This window comes from Rhamphochromis sp. 'chilingali', assembly GCF_963969265.1.
Source record: "Rhamphochromis sp. 'chilingali' genome assembly, chromosome: 3".
Classification (NCBI taxonomy): domain Eukaryota; kingdom Metazoa; phylum Chordata; class Actinopteri; order Cichliformes; family Cichlidae; genus Rhamphochromis; species Rhamphochromis sp. 'chilingali'.
This window is the reverse complement of record NC_137931.1, coordinates 5411615-5432160: the sequence shown is the minus strand read 5'-3', so window position 1 is coordinate 5432160 and position 20546 is coordinate 5411615. Positions and strand designations below refer to the sequence as shown.

The window sequence follows — 20546 nt, the reverse complement described above, 5'->3', positions numbered from 1 at the left end:
TCACTTTGCATGTGTCTGGTGATGTCAGACTGTTAATGTGACCTAGGACTGACTGATGAAAGCAATACCCGGCTGGGTTGGGAATAATGTCTCTCGAGGCAGCACAGTAACTCAATTTCTGGCATTATCATCGAGGAGCTGTTCAGCCGTCAGGGTTCTGATTCTCTTCTTAAAAGAAGTGCTCATTTCAACCCTGCTGACAACGAGGATAATTAAAAACTCCACGTAGCCCGTCTCCTGCTGTAGATTTTGTATGTGTACACTTAGATCTATGTTATGTGGTCATGGCCATTAATCTGCCGCCTTCTAGGCTGTTTGCTGGTAAACTTAATTGCCATTCTAAGTCTGACCACTTAATTATGCCAGTTGCACCATCTGGGCTTGAGGCTTCTTTTCAGTCGACCATACTTTATGTATCGAGTTTAAAACAAGGACAGGATATATTTTATATAACAAGAAGCGCAAACCTCTGCAAAGTCAGCTCACTGTCCGAACAGCGTTTACTTTAAAGGCAATAGTATTGTGTTTTCAGTTTTAAATAGCTCTGTTATCACTTTGACGATGTATACCACATCACGTCTCTAAGTTTTGAGGCTTTTTTTTTTGTCAGTTTTCAGGTAATAAATCATGAAGTTGACCTTTAAGACCTTGGTGGATGGATGCCAAATTTTAATGGATTATTAACGTGGTCCCATTTTACACCAAGTTTTATCAGAATTCAGTAAAACCTTCTCGAGCTATCCCGTTTACAGACAGAATGATAAACATGCAAATGCTACTAAAAACACAATCTCACCAGGGTGCATCAAAAAGAATCATCCAATTTCAAGAAGCTATATTTTTTAAAGTAATGGACATAGAAGCTTGTGTATATTTTAAAATGAGCACAAGAGCTCTGTGCAGGCCAGTCAGGTTTATCTGTTTCTTTATGGGCTAGGCTTTTGTTCAGGTTGAATGATGCTTGGATGGAACTTCACATTTGCAGTTGCTTATTTCTTATAGTCTGCTGCCATAAAGCTGTGGTTCTTTCCTTGTGCCTTTCCTGAGGTTAAATTGAAAGCATGGCAGTTCAAACTGATAAAAATTAATTGGGTAAAAAGTACTGCAAATGAGTTTAAAACCCAAAAGGACCAGAGTTATCAGACCACCCAACCTCATTTAAAGTTTTCTATTCCGTACTGACACCCAGTTTAATTTTATGCTGCCTCGCTTTTTCACCACAGAGCCGAACTTCACGCTGACCCTCGTGGCTGAAGTCAACCCCCAGACGACAGCTGAGCCAACAGAACTCGCCTGTCGCGTCACCAACATTGCCAACTTACCTCTTGGAGGCCGACTGGGCGTCAGCTGGGAGCACACATCGCTTCCTGGTATGTTTAATTCAGATTTACTTTAGAGAAGTTTTTCCACAGAATCACTCAATTTTTAAATTGTTCTGATACCGGCAGGGTTAGGGGGCGATCCTCAGACCTCACATCCCATTGGTTCCTTGGATGCTAATGGCAACCTGCTTCCGGGGTCGATTTATATGGAAAGGATGAAGAGCGGTGCGTTAACGCTGAGCAGAGTCCAGCCCAACACGTTCAAGCTGCGAATCCTCCGCACACAGGTACAGTTTTACATGCTGTGCAGCTAAACGTTGCCCTGCAATAATTTTAAAGTCTTATTGGAATCCTGAAAACGATGAAGTGCTATGAGGCTAAATTGTGGTTAAATGAGTATAAAGTGATGGAAAGAGTAAATGGCAGTCAGGTGTCGATAAAGGAACTCGGAGGCATTAATGGGCATTCATTTTCGCTCTGCAGGAGATCGACATGGGCCAGTATGTTTGCAGTGTGTCTGCTTGGAGCGTCAACAGCCAGGGAGACATGGTGAAGACCTCTGAGAACAGAAGCTCGCCGCTGACTGTGCGATGGGACACCAAGCGTAAGAAAGCTTTTATTATGACTTAGATTCTTGATTCACTGGCATTAGTAATCAGAAAAAGCATGTAGATCTTTATTCTTTCTAGCTTTTATCTGCTGGTCAGTGGGGCTAATGTTATTATTTTTAATTAAAAGAATGTGGAGAAATTGCTGTGCCGCATCTATTACAAAAGAATCATAAACCGTTGTGATATAGTCGAGGCTTACCAGCCTCAAAATTATTACAACAAATTGCCTTTTAATTCAGTGTGACTTACCAAAAACATATGAAAGTAGCAGAAACGAGTTTCTTTTCTGTAACTGAGACTTCCACTTTTGTGGATGTGATTCTGTGTCACATGAAGATAAAAAAACTGAGCTTTGTATCAGTGTTTTGGCAAAATTAACAGTATACCTGCCTGTGTGCGTGCACAAATGTGCCCGGTCAGTGAGATACTTAATGAGGTGTTTTTGGAAGAAATACAGAAAATCCAAACTCAGATTCGTGATTCAGAAAACTACTCATGCACTGCCAGGCTGCCACAGTAGCTTCACTGCTGAGTTTCATGAACAAATGTTAATGTGTCCATATCGTTTATAGACTTTACAGAAGAATCCCACAACAGACCTCCTTTTGTCTCAGCTTCACTGTCACAGTGCGCGCGCGCACACACACACACACACACACACACACACACACACACACACACACACACACACACACACACACACATTCACTTCCTCCCTATTTGAGATCTACATGTTGAACTTGGTGACCATAATTTAGCTGATTGGGCTGTGATGTAATTGCAGTGTGCTGCGCGTGTATGTGTGTATGGGTCTGCTTTGAATGAGTCACAGTTCATAGTCTAAGTACTTATCACTTCCCGTTGACCCCTGTCAATGGTGGGGACTTCCCCCTGTCTGTGATGGTTTGAATGACGCTCTTCTTAGAACTAAATGATTGAACGGCCGCTTCTATTTCCAGGTCCGATTGTGAATGTGGTGGCTAAACGCATCCGTGAGGCATCAGTAGGAGGCTCTACCTTTGAATTGGGCTGCAGTGTCACCACTCAGAACATTGGTGATGCGGGGTACTCTGTGCTCATCCAGTCTCAGGACAGCTTGGACAGCACCGTGAGGACCATCATGACTCTCAGCCCGGACAATGTCGTACAGCACGGAGGAGCCACAGACCCAAACAGGAGGTACACATGAACACATTTAAGTAACAAACTGCAGTTTCTTGTTTTATATTGAGACATATAAAACAATTTCTTTTGACTGCTTACTCAGAGACAATCTGGTTCTGACCAAGTCGGGTGCGGCAGAGTTTCGGTTTCGCCTGGCAGGTGTCCAGCTGTCCGACAGAGGTTACTACTGGTGTGACGTCACTGCATGGACGAAACAGCAGCCGGGACAGGCTTGGACTAAAGCCAGCAGCTCAGAATCAAATAAAATCAGGATAAACTTCCTGGAAAATGGTGAGTTTTCCAAAATTTCCACCCTCCTCTATCTGAAGTGGTTTTCTGACGATCTCCCCTTCAAGGTTGCGTCATTGGGCAGCCTGCAACACTTTTACAATGGCTGCTGGTTGTAGGTTTCTCTTGTTCTAACCCTTGTACTGTATGTCTGCGATGCGCACTGCATGTCCAAAGTTGTTTTCTCTTTAGAGAAGAGGCTAAAGTAATATGGAGCCAAATCTGGCGAGTAGACCATGTGGTTAGGCTATGAAAGGCGTTTATATAAATTATATAGCCTGTTTTTAAACATTACAGTCAACAAGCTTTACACGATCGAATCCAAGAACAAAAATGAAATAATAACTTCTTAAGTTAATCAGTTTAGCTAGATGTAGCTAAAGCCAAAATATGGTTAGCAAAACTAAGGTTGTCAACCATCATTATACCAAGTTTTTTCACATAGGTTGAAGTCTTCAGTGCCCCAAGAGACAAATGTAATGAATCAATAGGAATCATTTAGTAGAGAGCCAGATAGATCAGGGTATCATCTGCATAGATATGTTAACCTGCCTTGTATACCTGAAAGTATCACTAAAAGATCAAACAAAAGGGGACCAAGGATTGATCCCTGCTGGACTCCACATGGCGTTACGTTTTTGTCTGATTCATAAGCATCAATGGAGACAGAATAAATAATCCCTACCTTGAGAGTATGATCGTATACCATGCATGAACACTCCCTGTAAATGGTAAATGGTCTGTATTTTGTATAGCGCTTTACTAGTCCCTAAGGACCCCAAAGCGCTTTACATATCCAGTCATCCACCCATTCACACACACATTCACACACTGGTGATGGCAGCTACATTGTAGCCACAGCCACCCTGGGATGCACTGACAGAGGCGAGGCTGCCGGACGCTGGTGCCACCGGGCCCTCTGACCACCAGCAGTAGGCAACGGGTGAAGTGTCTTGCCCAAGGACACAACGACCGAGACTGTCCAAGCCGGGGCTCAAACCGGCAACCTTCCGATTACAAGGCGGCCTCCCAACTCTTGAGCCACGATCGCCCTGTAGGACCCAATCAAATTTTCTAACCTGTCAGATGGTGTGTTAGGATGTACAGTATTGAATGCTAACATTACCAGGGTACTCAGTTTGCCTGAATCTGTATTCAGGCTGGTATCCGTTATCTTCAGGAGGGTGCTTTCTGTGCTATGATGTTTGTAAAAGTCTGATTGCAAGATTTTAGAATAATGTTAGATAATTATGAAACATAGTAGGATCCAGGTTTCTCTTTTTCAAGTGAAACTGCAGTCCCAAAGGAAGACTGTGTTAGTGTGGCCAAAATAAGCCCTTTGTTTTCAGTGGGCTGTGTGCCGACACACGCTACAGTTCTGGGCATCTCAGTCAAATGTCCTTCCTCAGTTACTTCAGAACATTACAGCAGAGGATCTACATTAAATCTGTCCTGCGGGATGGATTCACTGTGGACAGCCCTGTGAATATAAACAAGGATGAAGAAAACCCAAAGAGCATGCTCCTGGCTTGGACGCTGAAGGCTCTGACGCCTGCTATTTGGTCTCAAATTCTGAAGACCCACCTCTTATTACCAGAGCTGATTCTCGTTGTGAAAGCTGAATCATTTTGAAACAGGAGTTCATGCTCAAGTTTGATGAAATGGCAAAAATGCAAGAGGTCAGAACAGGACCCTTAGAGAGCGATTTACAACAGGCAATCAGATGGCAGGTGAGACATAACTCTGATTGCTGCCTGTACAGAAAACTCTTGATTTCAAGCGTACGTCTGCCACTGCGGTGACTGAAGGGGCTCAAAGCGGCTGTTAAAACTTAGCAGCAGAGTTTCATTTCAGTCACCCTGGAGGACGTCACTGTGTGTTTGCTGAGGAGGCCTGAGTTTATGCTTTGAGATAAACTTTACATGTGAATTTAGAGTCGAAAAAACACTAAAGAACCAGCAGCTGCTCCTCTGTTTAGCACAGGATGACAGAGTTCATGTTAAACCTCCACCCTAATTGCGCCCTTTTACTCGTAGGTGGGTTTTTTCTCACTTGTGTTGCTCCTAAGGCTGTATTTGTTTTGTAAGACACCGTCTCATTTAATGAAACCTCCTAAAAGCAGCCTTTATGCAAAGTGCATAATTTAATGCTAAATGGTGATAAAATATTTTCCAAGCACTGTAGTGAAATTCATCAATAATAGAGCCGTTGTCTAGTCTTTCGATCACTTATTCACTTTCATAACAGTGGGAACAAATACCAGCGAATAAATTAATATTAAGGCCTTGCAATTATCCTGGAAATCTCAAAGTAGCTGTCTATTTATAGAAATGTGTAAGCATCCGTGTTCTGTACATCCCTCTACACAAAATAAATACACATCCTCCTCCCACACAGTGTTAATAATGAGCAACATAAATTCCCTAAAAATGTGCGGTGATAAAGATACTCTCTCACACACACAGATACACACCTTAAGCCCTTTGACGCCCACCACAGCCACTGGCCTACTTAACTTTCTTTGATCTGGGAAGTAGGAGACAGGAGAAACAGGAGCGTCAGAAAGGGAAGGAGGGAGGCAACAAGGAAGACAATGTGAGAGAGGTGGTAAAGTGGACTGAGGAGGAGGAAAGTGCAATGGGTGAGGCAGAGAAATAGAAATGGAAACAATGTGGAGAGCAGCTGAGGCAGTATCAGGGCCGGCTGGGGGGTTGGCGTGGAGGTATGCATCACCAGAAGAAGGAAAGTTGCCAAAAAGAGGATGAAGGGAAGATGAAAGTCAACAATAACAAAAGGTGGAGAATTTTAGAGAAAGGACAATGATAATAAAGTGATTAACTGTGTTAAATCAGTGAAAATTACAAACGTGTGGCTGTCTGTTGCTAATCTATTTCTATCTGCATACATGTTAAACAGAAATTAGCTGCTTACACTGAGAATCCAGTCAGAACCTCACAGATCTGAAAGAGAAATTCAGGAACTCCCCTACAAATGGTGACGTAGTTGCTAGAGGTGGGAATCACCAGACACCTCGCGATGTGATATTATCACAATACTTCTCACTTCAGGTTTAACATTTGTGATATGGTGACTGAAACATATATTATATAACCAGAATACAAGCAGCTGAGTTAAGTCCCCTCGAGTTCTGCTTATTGATACGCTCATTCAGATTGATGGCAACATGTCGGCAATCTGTCTGCATCTATAATTTAGCAATCATTTGGAAACCTTCGTATCTGTAACACAGAGATTTCCCACGTGGGATCAATAAAGTATCTATCTAGCGATGTAATGTTCCATATATGAATTGATAACCCTGTGTAAAAGCTAACCATCGCAGCCGAAAAATGTGAAAAACACCAGTTTGTCTAATGGCCACTTAGAGGATGTTTCCAAAACTCAGCCTGTCTCCATAGTTCCTAAGTAAAATGCCCATATTAAGATAAAACCATAAATGTATACAACATAAAGTAGTAGCTTTAGCATCATCACTATTTCTCCTGAGTAAACTCAGCCTGCGTTTGTGGTTTTGATGCCTTTTGGAGCATCATAACACGGTTATATGCTCTGTGGTGCAGATGGTCCAAGAAGTCTGTTCTCCGGTTTTGGTGAGTGAAGCTTTAGTATGTCATTTGTATGTTACTTAGCACTAATTAGCAGTCTGTGTCATCCACCCATATATCATTTAATGCACCATGCTAACCTTGCTTGTTAGCATTAGCTGATCACGAAGTCCTCCAACATCTCATGCAGCAACATTTTCCTCTAAAAAATAAATAAATAAATGAAATATGATCGTAGCTTTGATGCTAAAGTCAAATATAGGTCACGTTATGGTGGCTACTTCCATCTTTTATATACAGCTAATAAGTAACCACACGTAGAACCTGCTTATGCAAAAAATACAGATAAAAGATGCTGCCATGAAATTAGGAACCATTACATTTATGAGTGAATGAGCTACCGTGAGGAAATTAGAGCATGGAAATCCAAAGCACAGTTTAGATGACAACTTCAAGTTACTGTTTGTGGGCAAAAAGATTAGGAAGTCTTCTCAGGGGACATAATATTTAGTTTGAAAGCAGACGCCACCACCTGGAGTAAGTCGCACATCTTTGTTAAAAGACTGGATGAAACATTTTTAATCGTGTGCGAGAGACGTTTGGTGACAGCAGAGATGCTCTGAGGCTGCAGGAGCGAAGAAGTGAAAGATGACAGCAAATTGGAAAGGAGAAGATGAACTGAAGACCGTCTTCTGTCTTTCTCTGGGGAGGGCAGGAACCCTTGAGCTTTACTTCCCTTTTTTTTTTCTTCTATCACACTGTTTTTACCTTCTTCGTTCCTTCCACCACCCCTTCCCTCTCTCACCCCTGCTGTCTCTCCCTCCCTCCCTCCCTCGCTCTCTGAGACAACTTCAAAGTGAAGCCCTTTGGCCAATCAGCCAGCTGCAAAGATCTGCACCACTGCTTTCCTTTTCTCTCTCTGCTTGCGTGCGTGTGTAATCTTTCAAGTGTTCGAGCGCGTGTGTCCGAGTTGAACATTTTGAGTTGACCCCACACAGAGCAACACACACGCACACACTCCCACACTAACAGCGATCAAGCTTCAAGCAGAGTGGTTTTCAAGAACCCCTTACACTCGCCTTGGGGGACGGAAGCGCTGTGCACTCGTCGTTGTTGTGTGTGTGTGTCGAGTGCATCCACAAACTGGCAAGCCTCCCATTGTTCCAGCTGTATCTTCAATGTTTCAGACGTGCTGTGGTATTTCTGCCTTGCACGGGGATCTTCTGCGAGGAGGTATATGGAAATGCAACGTCTCAACAGCACAGTCACTGTTTAATAATTCAGCCTTTAAGTGATTTTAACCGTTAAAATTAAGTGAGAAGTATATAAGTATACGAAAAAAAAGTGGTATCTTTTTCCAAGAGTAAGGCCTCTATAAGAAACAATGTCCCCATTTCAGACATGACCTTTTCTTTTGTGAAAGTCTTCATTAGTAGAGTCTGGCTCTGATCCCAGAGTGAGATAGAGGAATGAGCTAAAAGGAGAACTTTAATGTCCACCTTTACTGGGACACATTCCTAAACTCAATCATTCATCGTTTATTAGAAGGTTTTAAGTTAAATCCGTGTCATCCAACATATCATTTGTCCTCTCATGACAAGACCATCCATGGCACAGAGTGATGAGCACGTGCTTCCTAATACAAACATCAGCGACGTGAAGGAATTTTAAGGCCAGGCGTTCTTTGGACTTGCATATAGATCACCAGTGGCAAGACTTAAACATGTCTTAGTATTTTCATAATGTTTATGCAGCTGGAGTGCATGCATTATACAGTATGCTACTCATGACAGCATGGGGAGTGCAGACTTCTGAGGGAAAACTGTCAGAACATTTTAGATTTTACGAGAAATGGCTCCAAGGTCTCACGACTGTAGTTATTCCCGGGCAGTTTTTTTTTTTTTTTTTTTTCCTTTTCTCCACACGATCAAATTAATTTGTACGTCACTTTTCTTGTTTTGCAACCCAATCAGCACTACACTTTAAGACACAAATTCACCACAAATTATGTTGTCCAAGGATAGGGATCATTTCTATCCATCTACATGTTTGCTAATATCCAAATGAATCCTTATTTTTTTTCTATGATGATCCCAATTCTTCCATGTGTTGGTTTCCAGGCATAGAATCACACAGGCTTAGATCTGGTTACCAACTATCTGGGGTTAACTGGTCCCAAAGGACACATCTATATTTCCTGACCGGTTGCCAGTGGTTGCTATGAAATTGATTGCTAAAGCCCCGTTCACATAGGAATAGAGCCCGGTCAGTAACCACCAGGTCCTGCTCGTCGAGTGGTGGCTAAACTGTGAAAAGCATGATGAAAACTGGAAGCAGAGACTTTTTTTGCCTTCAAAATAAAAGTTTTACCTTTTGGAAAATATTGGTAGCAGCAATAAGGCACAGCTTTTACTTTGAGGGTGAGCGTTCAACGTTTCCTGTTTGCTTTGCTGTTTTTCCAAGTTTCATTACAGCTCAGTGGGGTACAGGCAGCTGGTCAGGGAATAAACGTTTCGCTATTGAAACCAATTGTTGCAGATGGTCGCTAAACGCACTCTAGGCTAGTAAATGCATCTCTGGGACATATACTTACCTTCTTATTGGCAATTAACCAAACAGTAATTCGTATTATTTGTCAGATTATTGCAACTTGGATTTGAAGCTGCACAGAAAGGTAACACTCTTCTTGGCACCCACCTTTCGTTGAAAATGGACACACGCCTAAGAAGAACTTAAGGCTGTGTAAAATCTTACAGTTGTCATGAAAAAGGGGAAATTGACTGTAGCTTTCTTACTTTCTTACTTTTATTTTTTGTACCTGGCTTTAAAACTGCTTTTTAATGCTGCAAAGCAGTTTAACATGGGAGTCTGTGGGGATTAACTCAGCAGGGACCCTCATAATTCAGCAGACCATCTGCACATATTTTAAAAGTATCCAGAACAGAGTGAGGAGCGGTGAGGGGGCGGGCAGACTGTCAGGTTAAGCGCTCCTGTGTGAGGTTTCCATCGAGGCCTAGCGTGGACCTTGACCTGCTGAACCTACTCGTAGATTTCAAGACTCGATGAACGTTCGAAATCTGAAACTAGATCCTGGTTCAAGACCCAGACACATATTTTTCTTTATCTCATCCCTGACTGAGAGTTTTTCCCACAGATTAGCTGCCACTCTGAACTGTATTTAAAGATTTACCTGACTGAGGTGCAGGTGAGAATTCCCACGTCTTGCGCAGTCTATTAAGACATTAGCCGGTCTTTAACCTGCCAGCTCCCTATTACAAAGTCAGTGTGATGCCAGATTGGTCCGATTTGCAAATCGTGCTGTGTGTGGTGCATCATTCATGCTCCAACTGCTTCAGAAAAACACCGTCTCCACTTCGACACAGTTTCTGAAGCAGACTACATTCTGCTCCATGTGAGAGAGATCCTGATCTACAGCTCCAAAAGGTTTCACATGTAAAAAATGGCTTTTCACTCCTTCCTTCCACTTAGACGCATAGCATGCAAAAGCAGAAATTACTTGTTAGTAAACTAATTTTAAACATAACCCGAAAGAGCCTCAAGCGTTTTCCTTTTTTCTAACGAAACGGCCCAAAGCCAACCTGAAAACTTCATTGGGTTGCAGAATATAAAGCCATTAAGGTGTCAACACTGAAGGCACACTTGAAATTGTAGCTATAAATCTTTATAGTTGAGGGCTTTGTTAGCCTTGCAGCAGCGGTTCCCTTTTACAAATTTATAGCGGGTGCCGAGCTCTGGTTTTGAGCTACCATCTGCTTTAGCTACAGTGCTGCTGTTGATTTCAGCATATCAGAGAACCCGCAGACTGTGACTTTAAAGCAGTATTTATCATCTGAGGGCTGAACTATATTTTCTCCCCGCAAGCTCACATCTACTGTCTTTCCTCAGGGACCCGAATGCCGAATTATCGTATATGTAGGTTTAAAAGCAAGCCTGTGTTTGAACGAGCCCTTTTGATCTCAGCAGAGTTTCTCTGATGTTTGTTGTCTGTGTCAAATGTCTCTTGAATAAAGCTCATTTGAACCGATGTGCTGGCGTTTGCAGGCCCATCCTTCTCCATCGCCATCAAGTCGGACGATAGCAGCGTTTATCCGTGGGAAACGGCAAAGATGGAGTGCTCGCTCAGCGTCTCCGGATCCTCGCCAAAGACTGGTACAGTGCGCACACACACACACACACACACACACACACACACACACACACACACACACACACACACAGCATATATGGAGGTACTGTATGTGAGGTTTTCTCACGTGCACTCATAAATCACGATCTGCAACTGTTGCAAGCTCTTTTCATCTTTTTCCACGCATGCATCGAGACACTGCTGCAGCTCCCACATGTGCAAATTCATACAAACGTTTCCTTTGCCTTCTTCACCTGTCAACCTGTCAGCAGCAGCCTTAATAAGAATGATGTGATGATTAAGAGTTCTGCATTCTTTCTCTTTCCTTTGTGGTTTTATATTCGGGGCTTGGTTACTTGGTGCACTGTACTAACATTTCTATCCAGGCTGCTTTCACTCATATAGACTTTGAGGTCCGTACTGTTAGGTTTCAGTTTCTTCTGATATGAGAAACCACAGGTTAAAAAGGGGGAAAACGGTAAACAATATTGTGTCACATCAGAACGCCAGAATGAAGGGTTTGCTTTCAGTTAGGTGGTCTAACCAGTGCTGTGACTCAAAGCAGCAACCTTGCCAAGTTTGTTGAATTTGCAAAGAACAGCCCAGCCTTCCTACCATCAGGTCAAAATCTGTAATCCTGTGACACAGACTGTCATTGAGTTCATGCATACAAATTCAATTATTGGTGGGCAGGTTAATTATTTAATCAGCAGAACATGAATCAATAACAGCTTCAACACACTGTTATGTTCTCTTCTTCCAGTCTCTTCAAGTGTGAGGACTTTCCACCCACTGTGGCAGCTGCACCTTATCTTAAATTGGCTGTGGTTAATTAAATTGCCATACACAAAGCATACACTGTATATAAAAGATGGACACGATGGCCTGAAAAGTAAGGCCTAGATTATACTCCATTGCTCCATGACACAGAGAAGGAGTAAGTCTGTTATACTTCTTTGAGGTCAACTTTGAGTCTCCCTGGTGTGCGCTCATAGAAAATCCACACGGTCACAGACAAACAGTCACACGGACATCCGCAAGAACCCTCGGGCTTATTGTCCGATGATGGAATTTCCATGATTGGGTCCTTAGTGGACCCTAGTGCACCCTAGTGCACACTAACAGACTCGCAGAAAGTGTAATCCCGACTTAAAGAGGACACCTTTACTACTGCTTTTGCCCAGCAGGGTGCGCTACCACTGGTTGAAAAATGCTGCCCAATTATAAATATAATATAATAATATACAAATATTCCACATGATGCACTTGGTGTGTGTGTGTGTGTGTGTGTGTGTGTGTGTGTGTGTGTGTGTGTGTGTGTGTGTGTGAGAGAGAGAGAGAGAGAGAGAACCGGTAAAATTATTCCTGGGATGATAAAACTCTGAGCCACTGACACAGTGCTGGTAGTCTTATTATTAATCCAGTAATCAGTGAGCTTAATTATTAGACTCGACGCCATCATAACGTCTGTTTTTCCGCAGAATGTTGATGTGCAGCTCCTTTAAAGGCTTACAGACACACACTAACTCATACACTACTGCACTTGAGCACACGCACACAAAGACACCTGCACGTGAACATCAGATCTACCTCATCCAGGAAGTGCTGTCAGAAGTCTTGTTTTTTTTCTGTCTTTTTTTGGCCTCCTGCTCATGTAAGAAAACCTTCCAAGAAAACAGCTTAAAGGCTATTTTATGCCTTAGTTTGCTCGTGTGTATACTTCATTTCATTGGCAGCCTGTCCAGGGTGTACCCTGCCGCTCACCCTGTGACATCTGGGATGGGCTCCAGCCCCCCAGCGACTCTGAAAATGATAAGCGGATGAAAATGGATGGATGGGTGGATTAGTGCATTATTTATTTATTCATTTTTGCATTTAGAAAAGTGTTTTCTTTAAATCTGATTATTGTGTGGCCTGTAAATACACCAAACCCTTTAGTTATTTTGAAACGCTGTTTGCAGACTATTAAAATTTCTAAGAATATACATTTGATAGCTGCAGAGTAGACTGAACATACTATTAATTTATACATGTTTTAGTCGCATGTTTTAAGCTGTAAACTGGTCGTATGAGTATATGCAATAGAAGTTAAATAGAATTTATTATTTCCATTACTGTACATGTACAATGTTCTGTGACACTGGAAAGTCCCCATAGCACACCAATGGATGCCTCCTGTGGGAACCATCTGTAGTATAACACACTACTTCTTTCTTCTCTCGGTCCATCTATATCTCCGTCTGCCTCGCCCCCCCCCCTCCTCCGTCTCTCTTTCTCCATCACTCTAAACATCCATTCATCTTACGCCCTCCTCTTCCTCTTCACTCTGTATTCTTTAACTTGAACACATCACACGACGGTGCGCATAACTCACCACCTCGCTCGGCCCAGCTGTCACTGTTTCCCTCCGATTTCTCTTTGCGTCCTTCCTGCCCCGTCCAACATGCGTTTTCTATATTATATCCACATAGTGAGCTGATAAAGCACAGATGGATAGTTAATGCTGCGTTTTAACAAGCAGAGCTAACAAACTGAGATGAATACAATTTCTTTTCTTTTTTTTAATCCAGTTTTTACAGCCAAACATGATTATTTTTGCGCCTGTGTCCTTGTAGGTGTGCATATGTGTAAGCATTAACACAGATGTGTAGAGCTGCAGGGATTGTGGGGGGTTTGCACCAGGGAGCGGAGCCTTCCTCTCCATGACAGCTGATAAAGATGCTACACGTGGATATTGATGTGTTCATTGTAGGAGGAGAGTCAGGAAAAGCATGTTGTGCACATAAAATGGTTTATGTTCTGCTGTTGGCCGTTAGCCTTCCTCAGACAGGCAGTTTTAACGTTTAAGAATAAATACTGTATGTGGCCATCAAGTCAAGAAGTCTCTTTCCGTTAAAGCAAGTCACCTGGATTCACTAAGGAGTCAGCTGGTGACGACATTTCAACCGTTTCAAACTAACATACGCCTAATTAGCTAGCTAATAGCTTCAGTTAGCAAAAATCTGTCATTTCACAGAGTAAAAATAGTTCAGTTTTTTTACTTTTATCATGAGTATCTCAGTAGAGTAAGAGGCAGAAGTTTCAGAGATAAAAAAAACTGTCTCTAAGCTCGTTTTCTTTTCTTTTTTTCTGCCATCACGATGGCGCACGTTTCCTGATTTGTGCTTCCTGTGGCCGGGGTTTAAGTTAAACTGTAACTAACGGGCTCAGTGCTAATTGCAAATCATTTGTCACTTCAGCATGTGTGTGCTGTGCAACGCTACGGCAGTAGGAACCGGCTGAATTACTTGGGCATTTCTGTATCGGTGATCATGCTCTCAGCGCAACATCTGGTTCCACTTTGTGCATGAATGAAGGCGCTTTGAGTCACACTTTGCTCTGCAAGTAACATTTGGTCTGAAAATCGCTCTCATTCAGCACCTGATCAGCTTTCATTTGTTCCCTCTTTTATTTATTTCTGTTTTCTGACGATCGCAGTGGGTTTGTGAAACAGCTGGCAGGTTGTAGCAGATGTGACTCAAACAGGAGTGAAGGGGGGAGTGCGTTTTACGGCTGCGGATTAACGTAGCACAGCTGGAGCGGTTCTTTATCATATATGAAATACATGTTTATTAATGAACTAACAGGTTATATACATCCAGGGGAAGTATACACCCACCAGTCACTTTATTTAGTACACTTTGTCATGAAGAATTAAGCTAGCTACCTTCACAATTGTCTTAATTCTTCATGGCACAGATTCAAGAAGGTGACGGAGGTTTGGTCCATATTCACGATGTGAATTTCCTGTTTCACCACATCCCAAAGGTGCTCTATTTGATTTAGATTTGGTGACTGTGGAGGCCATCTGAGTACAGTGGAGTTATTGTCACACCCACGAAACCCGTTTTGGGACATCACACATTATCCGGCTGGAATCATGATTTCATGTTGTGTATACAATTCTGACCTTAACATCTAGTTGAGTTTAGAGCTCATCAGACCAGGCAGCGCTTTTCCAGTTTTCCAATCTCCAATTTTGCCCATCTGCTTACAGGTTTGACACGCTGTCCATTCAGAGATGCTCTTCTGCACAATTTGTCAATAACAAATGTATATTTGAGACAGCTTGGCCATGCTGGTTGGATTTGTTTTCCTCTCAGACTAGTTTCTGTGAAGGTTAGAGAGAGTTGGACAGATTTAAATGCACAGACAAAACACCGAGCTGTATCAGTTCATGTTTGATCTTTGAACGCTTGCTATAAATAGGCATTTTTCTGGGTAATAACACGTGCAGTTATATCATTGTACGTATCGCTGCGGATGATCATGTGACCAGAGTTCTTCTGTGATCTAGCTAACCACAAACACTGTTTATATTTAGGGGTTAAACGACTGTGACAGGCAGGTGTGTTTAAGTCTGCGAAAGTGGTCGAAAGCGGGACAAGTATCCATAACAAACAGATTACACACAAGTTAAAGGACCAATTAGGAAACTGGAATCGAGTGACATGCAGCAGCAAAGGTGTGGCGTGTAGGTTTCCCCAGTTTGGACAACCGCCAAATCTCAGCTTATGCAGGTGTCCTTACATCAAACACACAAAGCTTTTTCTTGGGTGCGACAGCAAGTTGTATAATAACAGCTCGTGTTTGTGTGTGTTCTAATACAAGTGATTTGTTACTGCCTTGACTCTGAAGCTTATTGTTGTGACACAAGAAGGAAACTAAGAAATTACTGAAGAGGTTGAGCAACAGTCTGTGTGTGCGTGCGTGTTAGAGAGAACAGTACATTCCTTAGAGATGGCCAAAAACGGCTCTCCTGTCGGAGCTTGCTTTAACAGCGGGCATGGTGAAACACAATTGCGTACATAACATCCCGCATTGTTCCTCACTGCTTAGTCATTCAGTGCTCCTATTCACTGTTACGCTGACTCAGCCCATTATTAGTGAAACTACTGACTCCATACGTGTAAGTGCGTTGCTACGTCAACATTTATGGAGCGACGTTACATGAGTCAAAGGAACCTGTATCATGTCGCTCTGTCGTCTAAGATATTTTAATATTTTTTACAAATGAGCAGGATTGAAATCGGTTATCATGTCATCCACAGTAGACTGTAATTGTGCAACTAATTAATAGTAGATTTTATCCCAATTGGAAGCTTAGGGTAAGAATTGCTAGCCAAGGAGACCCTTGTGTTCAAACAGGATAACTTCCCAATTGCAGATTGTTGATCTTTGGTGCATGACGAATTCTGATCAGTAAAATGGTAAATGGCCTGTAGTTGTATAGCACTTTTCTAGTCCCTAAGGACCCCAAAGCACTTTACACAACCTGTCATCCACCCATTCACACACACATTCACACACTGGTGATGGCAGCTACATTGTAGCCACAGCCACCCTGGGACGCACTGACAGAGGCGAGGCTGCCGGACACTGGCGCCACCGGGCCCTCTGACCACCAGCAGTAGGCAACGGGTGAAGTGTCTTGCCCAGGGACACAACGACCGAGACTGTCCAAGCCGGGCCTCAAACTGGCAACCTTCCGATTACAAGATGAACTCCCAACTCTTGCGCCACGATCGCCCCAAGTAGGAATTCTGTTTATGAGTCAAAATTATTGCGTAATGAATAATCACTTCCTATGAGGTGTACTGGATGCCCTGTTAGACGCATGGATAACTGTATTCAGGTGGCAAAAGAAAGAAATGCATCTGTCACGATCCCATTAAAGGTGATTCTTTAACCTGCTCCTCATTCACAAGCCCTTCTCTTCTACCATCATCAAAGCATCTATGACAGGGGTGTCCACCTCCAGGCCTCGAGGGCCGGTGTCCTGCAGGTTTTAGATCTCACCCTGGGTCAACACACCTGAATCAAATGATTAGTTCATTACCAGGCCTCTGGAGAACTTCAGGACATGTTGAGGAGCTAATTTAGTCATTTGAATCAGCTGTGATGGATCAAGGACACATCTAAAACCTGCAGGCCCTCGAGGCCTGGAGTTGGACACCCCTGATCTATGAGAAGATGCCTTCTAATCATAATGATGGACATGCTGTAATTCCTGTTTCCTGCACCATGTGGTACATTTTCAACCATCTTGCCACATGACTCAAACATGGAGTCTGTCTGGTTTATATCATTCTCTTACAGTTTGATGAACTGCTGTAAAATGCTTACTCAAACATCCTTTAATGTCAAAGGTATTTAAATTGTTCTTAAACCCAAACCTACAAAAATGTATTTGCGCTTCATCTTTAGCGCTAATGTGCATGTTAGCATTTATTAGTGGCCAACCGATATATGATATCAATATTTGGGGATTTAAATATTTGATAGAGACACAGGAAGCCACAGGTTTCTGTAACATTTGCTACGTGTAGTTATTTGGGAGTTCGTGTTAAGATAATCTCGCTGTGTGGTTTAAAAAATAATTTTGGTTTGCTCACAAGCTTAAAAACAACAGTTACCAGCAGAAAAGTTGCAGAGTGCCCTCTGATGGACAAACTATGCAATATCAACACTAATAACAGGGTTAAAGCGTTAAAAGTGTTAAAGCTCCAGTCTCTTCTTTACATTTTTATTTTCATTTATCAGCCATTAGCAAATGGCCAGCATCGGTCAATGGTTGGTTCTAGCATTTAGCTCAAAGCATCATGAATACATAATAAGTCCTAAGTTGAACTTGTGTGCATGCAGTGAAAGTGGCAGCTTTTAGTTGGTTTTTAACTTGTGCGTGTTTGATTAGTTTTTAGCAGTACCACACACCGATACCTCCACACAGCCGCTGGAGTTGTAGGTAATTATTTTTCAGAAATCTGATGGTGCGTGGGATAACTTCAGACACGATTATTGGCGTTCAAATCGCATTTCAATTACCGTCACCGCTTTCATCACCTTCTGCATGGGGAGTTTCACGACCCCGGTGATGACGGGAGAATTAATTGTGGACAAATATGTCAGGTTTACAGGATGTTATTCCATAATGATCGGATGCTCTCTTCCACCCCGCGCTGAGATTACTTTGATCCTTTGTTCTTTTAGAGTTAAATTTAGACCTAATTTACTAATCAAGCAAGAGTACCACCCTCCATGGCATACAGTAATTGGACAGTGTAATCATTTGTAAATTAAAGTTTATGGAAAATTTTTCTTACCCTAACTCAAAGATTGATGTGTGTGTTTGTCTCGCTGTCTTTGACCCTGTGTTGTTTTGCTTTTCATTAACTCGACGTGCTGCATGCGGATATGCAGCCTTCATTACCCTAGGAATGAATGGCATGTTGTTGCACTCGTGGAAGTCTGCACTTGTCAGATGTTGCATGCTAGATGTCAGTGGAGGGGAGATGACATCACCATTAGAGATAGTTTTCTTTGTGTTTTGAAGCAGTGCCTCTAAAAATGTGACACTTTTCACAAGATACCACTGTTTTTAACAGCCTGAAATTCTATTGTTTAAGTAACAGCATATCACTCTGTACCTGCTGGGGAAGGCATAAAGCTTTATTCCTCAGTGATTCACTAGTACAGACACACACTGTTCTTTCCCCTTCCAAATGAGGCATCAGGCATGCAAGCAAAAAGAAAGCTAGATGGCTACAATTAGCAAATGCCAACCAAGATGGTTGTTAAAGGTACTAAACTTAACCAGTGAGCTTGGGAAAATAAATTTGCATTTGAAACAGCTTTCCTCTAAGTAGTTTGTATCACTGCTGTTTACTGTAGTGTGTCTCATAGAAGTGCACAAAGATATTTATAGTAAAAAGTAAACATTGCATTATTCCAAGAAGGTTTTGGTGAAAATTCTTGGGTAATTCTGAGGAAAAACAAATGATATTGAATCCTGTTGGCACAGCGATCATGCCTACATTTGTCTGCCAGCAATCCCTCCAGGTCCACAGTTTTTTTTTTTTTTTTTTTTTTGTTGTTGTTTTTTTTAGAGAACGAGGGCCTAAAAACACGGTTTGGAATAAAACCACGGTACTGGCAGTCTTTTCCTGATTATCTGATTGTGTTTAGTTCTTTTATTTATGTTTGTTCCTTTAAATGAACTCCTCTAGCATATACCATATAGCAGGTTTACCAAGCTAATAACTGGCTTGTATAATTTACTAGAAGAAGACCCAGCCAAAACATTTTATAGAAAGTACGGACCGTAGGTCAATCAATTAATCAATATAGGTGGTATTTACCGTAGCCAGCAGCTGATTATTTGTGTATGTATTTATGTAGTTTGGCCGATACAGGTGTTGGTGCTTACTTCAACTTAATATACACTGTATGGGAAAAAGCATTGGGTCACACCTCTAAATCTTTGCATGCAGGTCCCAGTACCACAGATGTATAAAGTCAAGCATCTAGCCGTGCAGTCTGCCTTTCCAAACATTTGTGAAGCAATGCATTGTTCTAAACAGCTCACTGAATTCAAGCATGATGCTATAATAGGGCTTCACCATTGCATTTAGTTTGTGAGATTTGTGGAATATCTGGGAGGGAACAAAGTAGAAGAATTTAGGAGCCACAGCAACGGCCACAAAGTCGCTCCAAACCTCCTCCCTTTGCAAAAGTGTCTCCTGGCCAGAGAAAGACAGGATTGGAGTTTATATGATGTAGAAATGATTGTATGGACAAATCCGCATAGAAGTATCGCCCAGCTCTGCAGTTTGGAGACAAGAACCTCTGACAAACTGAGTACTGCACACCTGCAAATCACCAACCCACAGACAGACACATGATGGACAAATGACTGCCTGCTGATGAAGGGTTCCAAAGGTTTTGTCGACTGAGTGCCAATTTAGGGTGCCAGCGTATGAGTGAGCGCCGCACATGAGCAACACAGAAATGCATCTAGTGTTTCCAGCGTGTCTCTGTGTAGGACGGTGGTTTATGTTAGAATTGAGTTTTTTAGTTTTTGACAGTTTTTTAAATCATTAGTCGGGTGGCGTTTACATTTCTTGACACCAGCTATACTTGTCAGTGCTGCCGTGATGGGAACAAGAGATGAAATTAAGCACAAATATTCACTTAACCATGCTCTGCAGCGCTGTGCACTGGAAGCTCGTGCCACATTACTGCTGAGGAGGTGGTGGCAACCAAAATGGCGCTAAAAGGAGATGTGACGTTGGCCTTAATTTGGTTAGACTGCTCATGTGGCCTTTCTCATGAGATACAAAATACTGATTGATATAGTTTAAACAAATTAACCCAGTTCGTGTGTGTATAGTAGAACACGATAACTAACTAAAAAATGCGCACTGCAAGTTTGAAGTTTTATTTTAAAATCAGGTTGGGCGATAGATACACAACGATACTCTCTTTCGCTCCTCTCCTCATTTCCTCTTCAGTCTCTCCTCTCTTCTCTCCACTCTCACCAAATAACCCAGCTGTCTTCGCAGGGCCGACAGGCAGCCGTTAATTAGCCAATCTCACGCTCCGTTAGCCGGCCGGGGACACAGAACGAGGT

At 42.3% G+C, this 20546-nt stretch overlaps 1 protein-coding gene across 1 annotated transcript in view; it reads left to right on the top strand.

Moving 5' to 3' along the window:
• The window catches only part of ptgfrnb (prostaglandin F2 receptor inhibitor b), a 75731-nt gene that overhangs the window by 36474 nt on the left and 18711 nt on the right, over positions 1–20546 (top strand). The window contains exons 6-11 of the mRNA XM_080876900.1: positions 1224–1370; positions 1449–1609; positions 1806–1926; positions 2893–3112; positions 3201–3388; positions 11014–11121. Of these exons, the coding sequence (XP_080733026.1) occupies positions 1224–1370; positions 1449–1609; positions 1806–1926; positions 2893–3112; positions 3201–3388; positions 11014–11121 (945 nt within the window). The remainder of the gene's footprint in view (positions 1–1223; positions 1371–1448; positions 1610–1805; positions 1927–2892; positions 3113–3200; positions 3389–11013; positions 11122–20546) is intronic.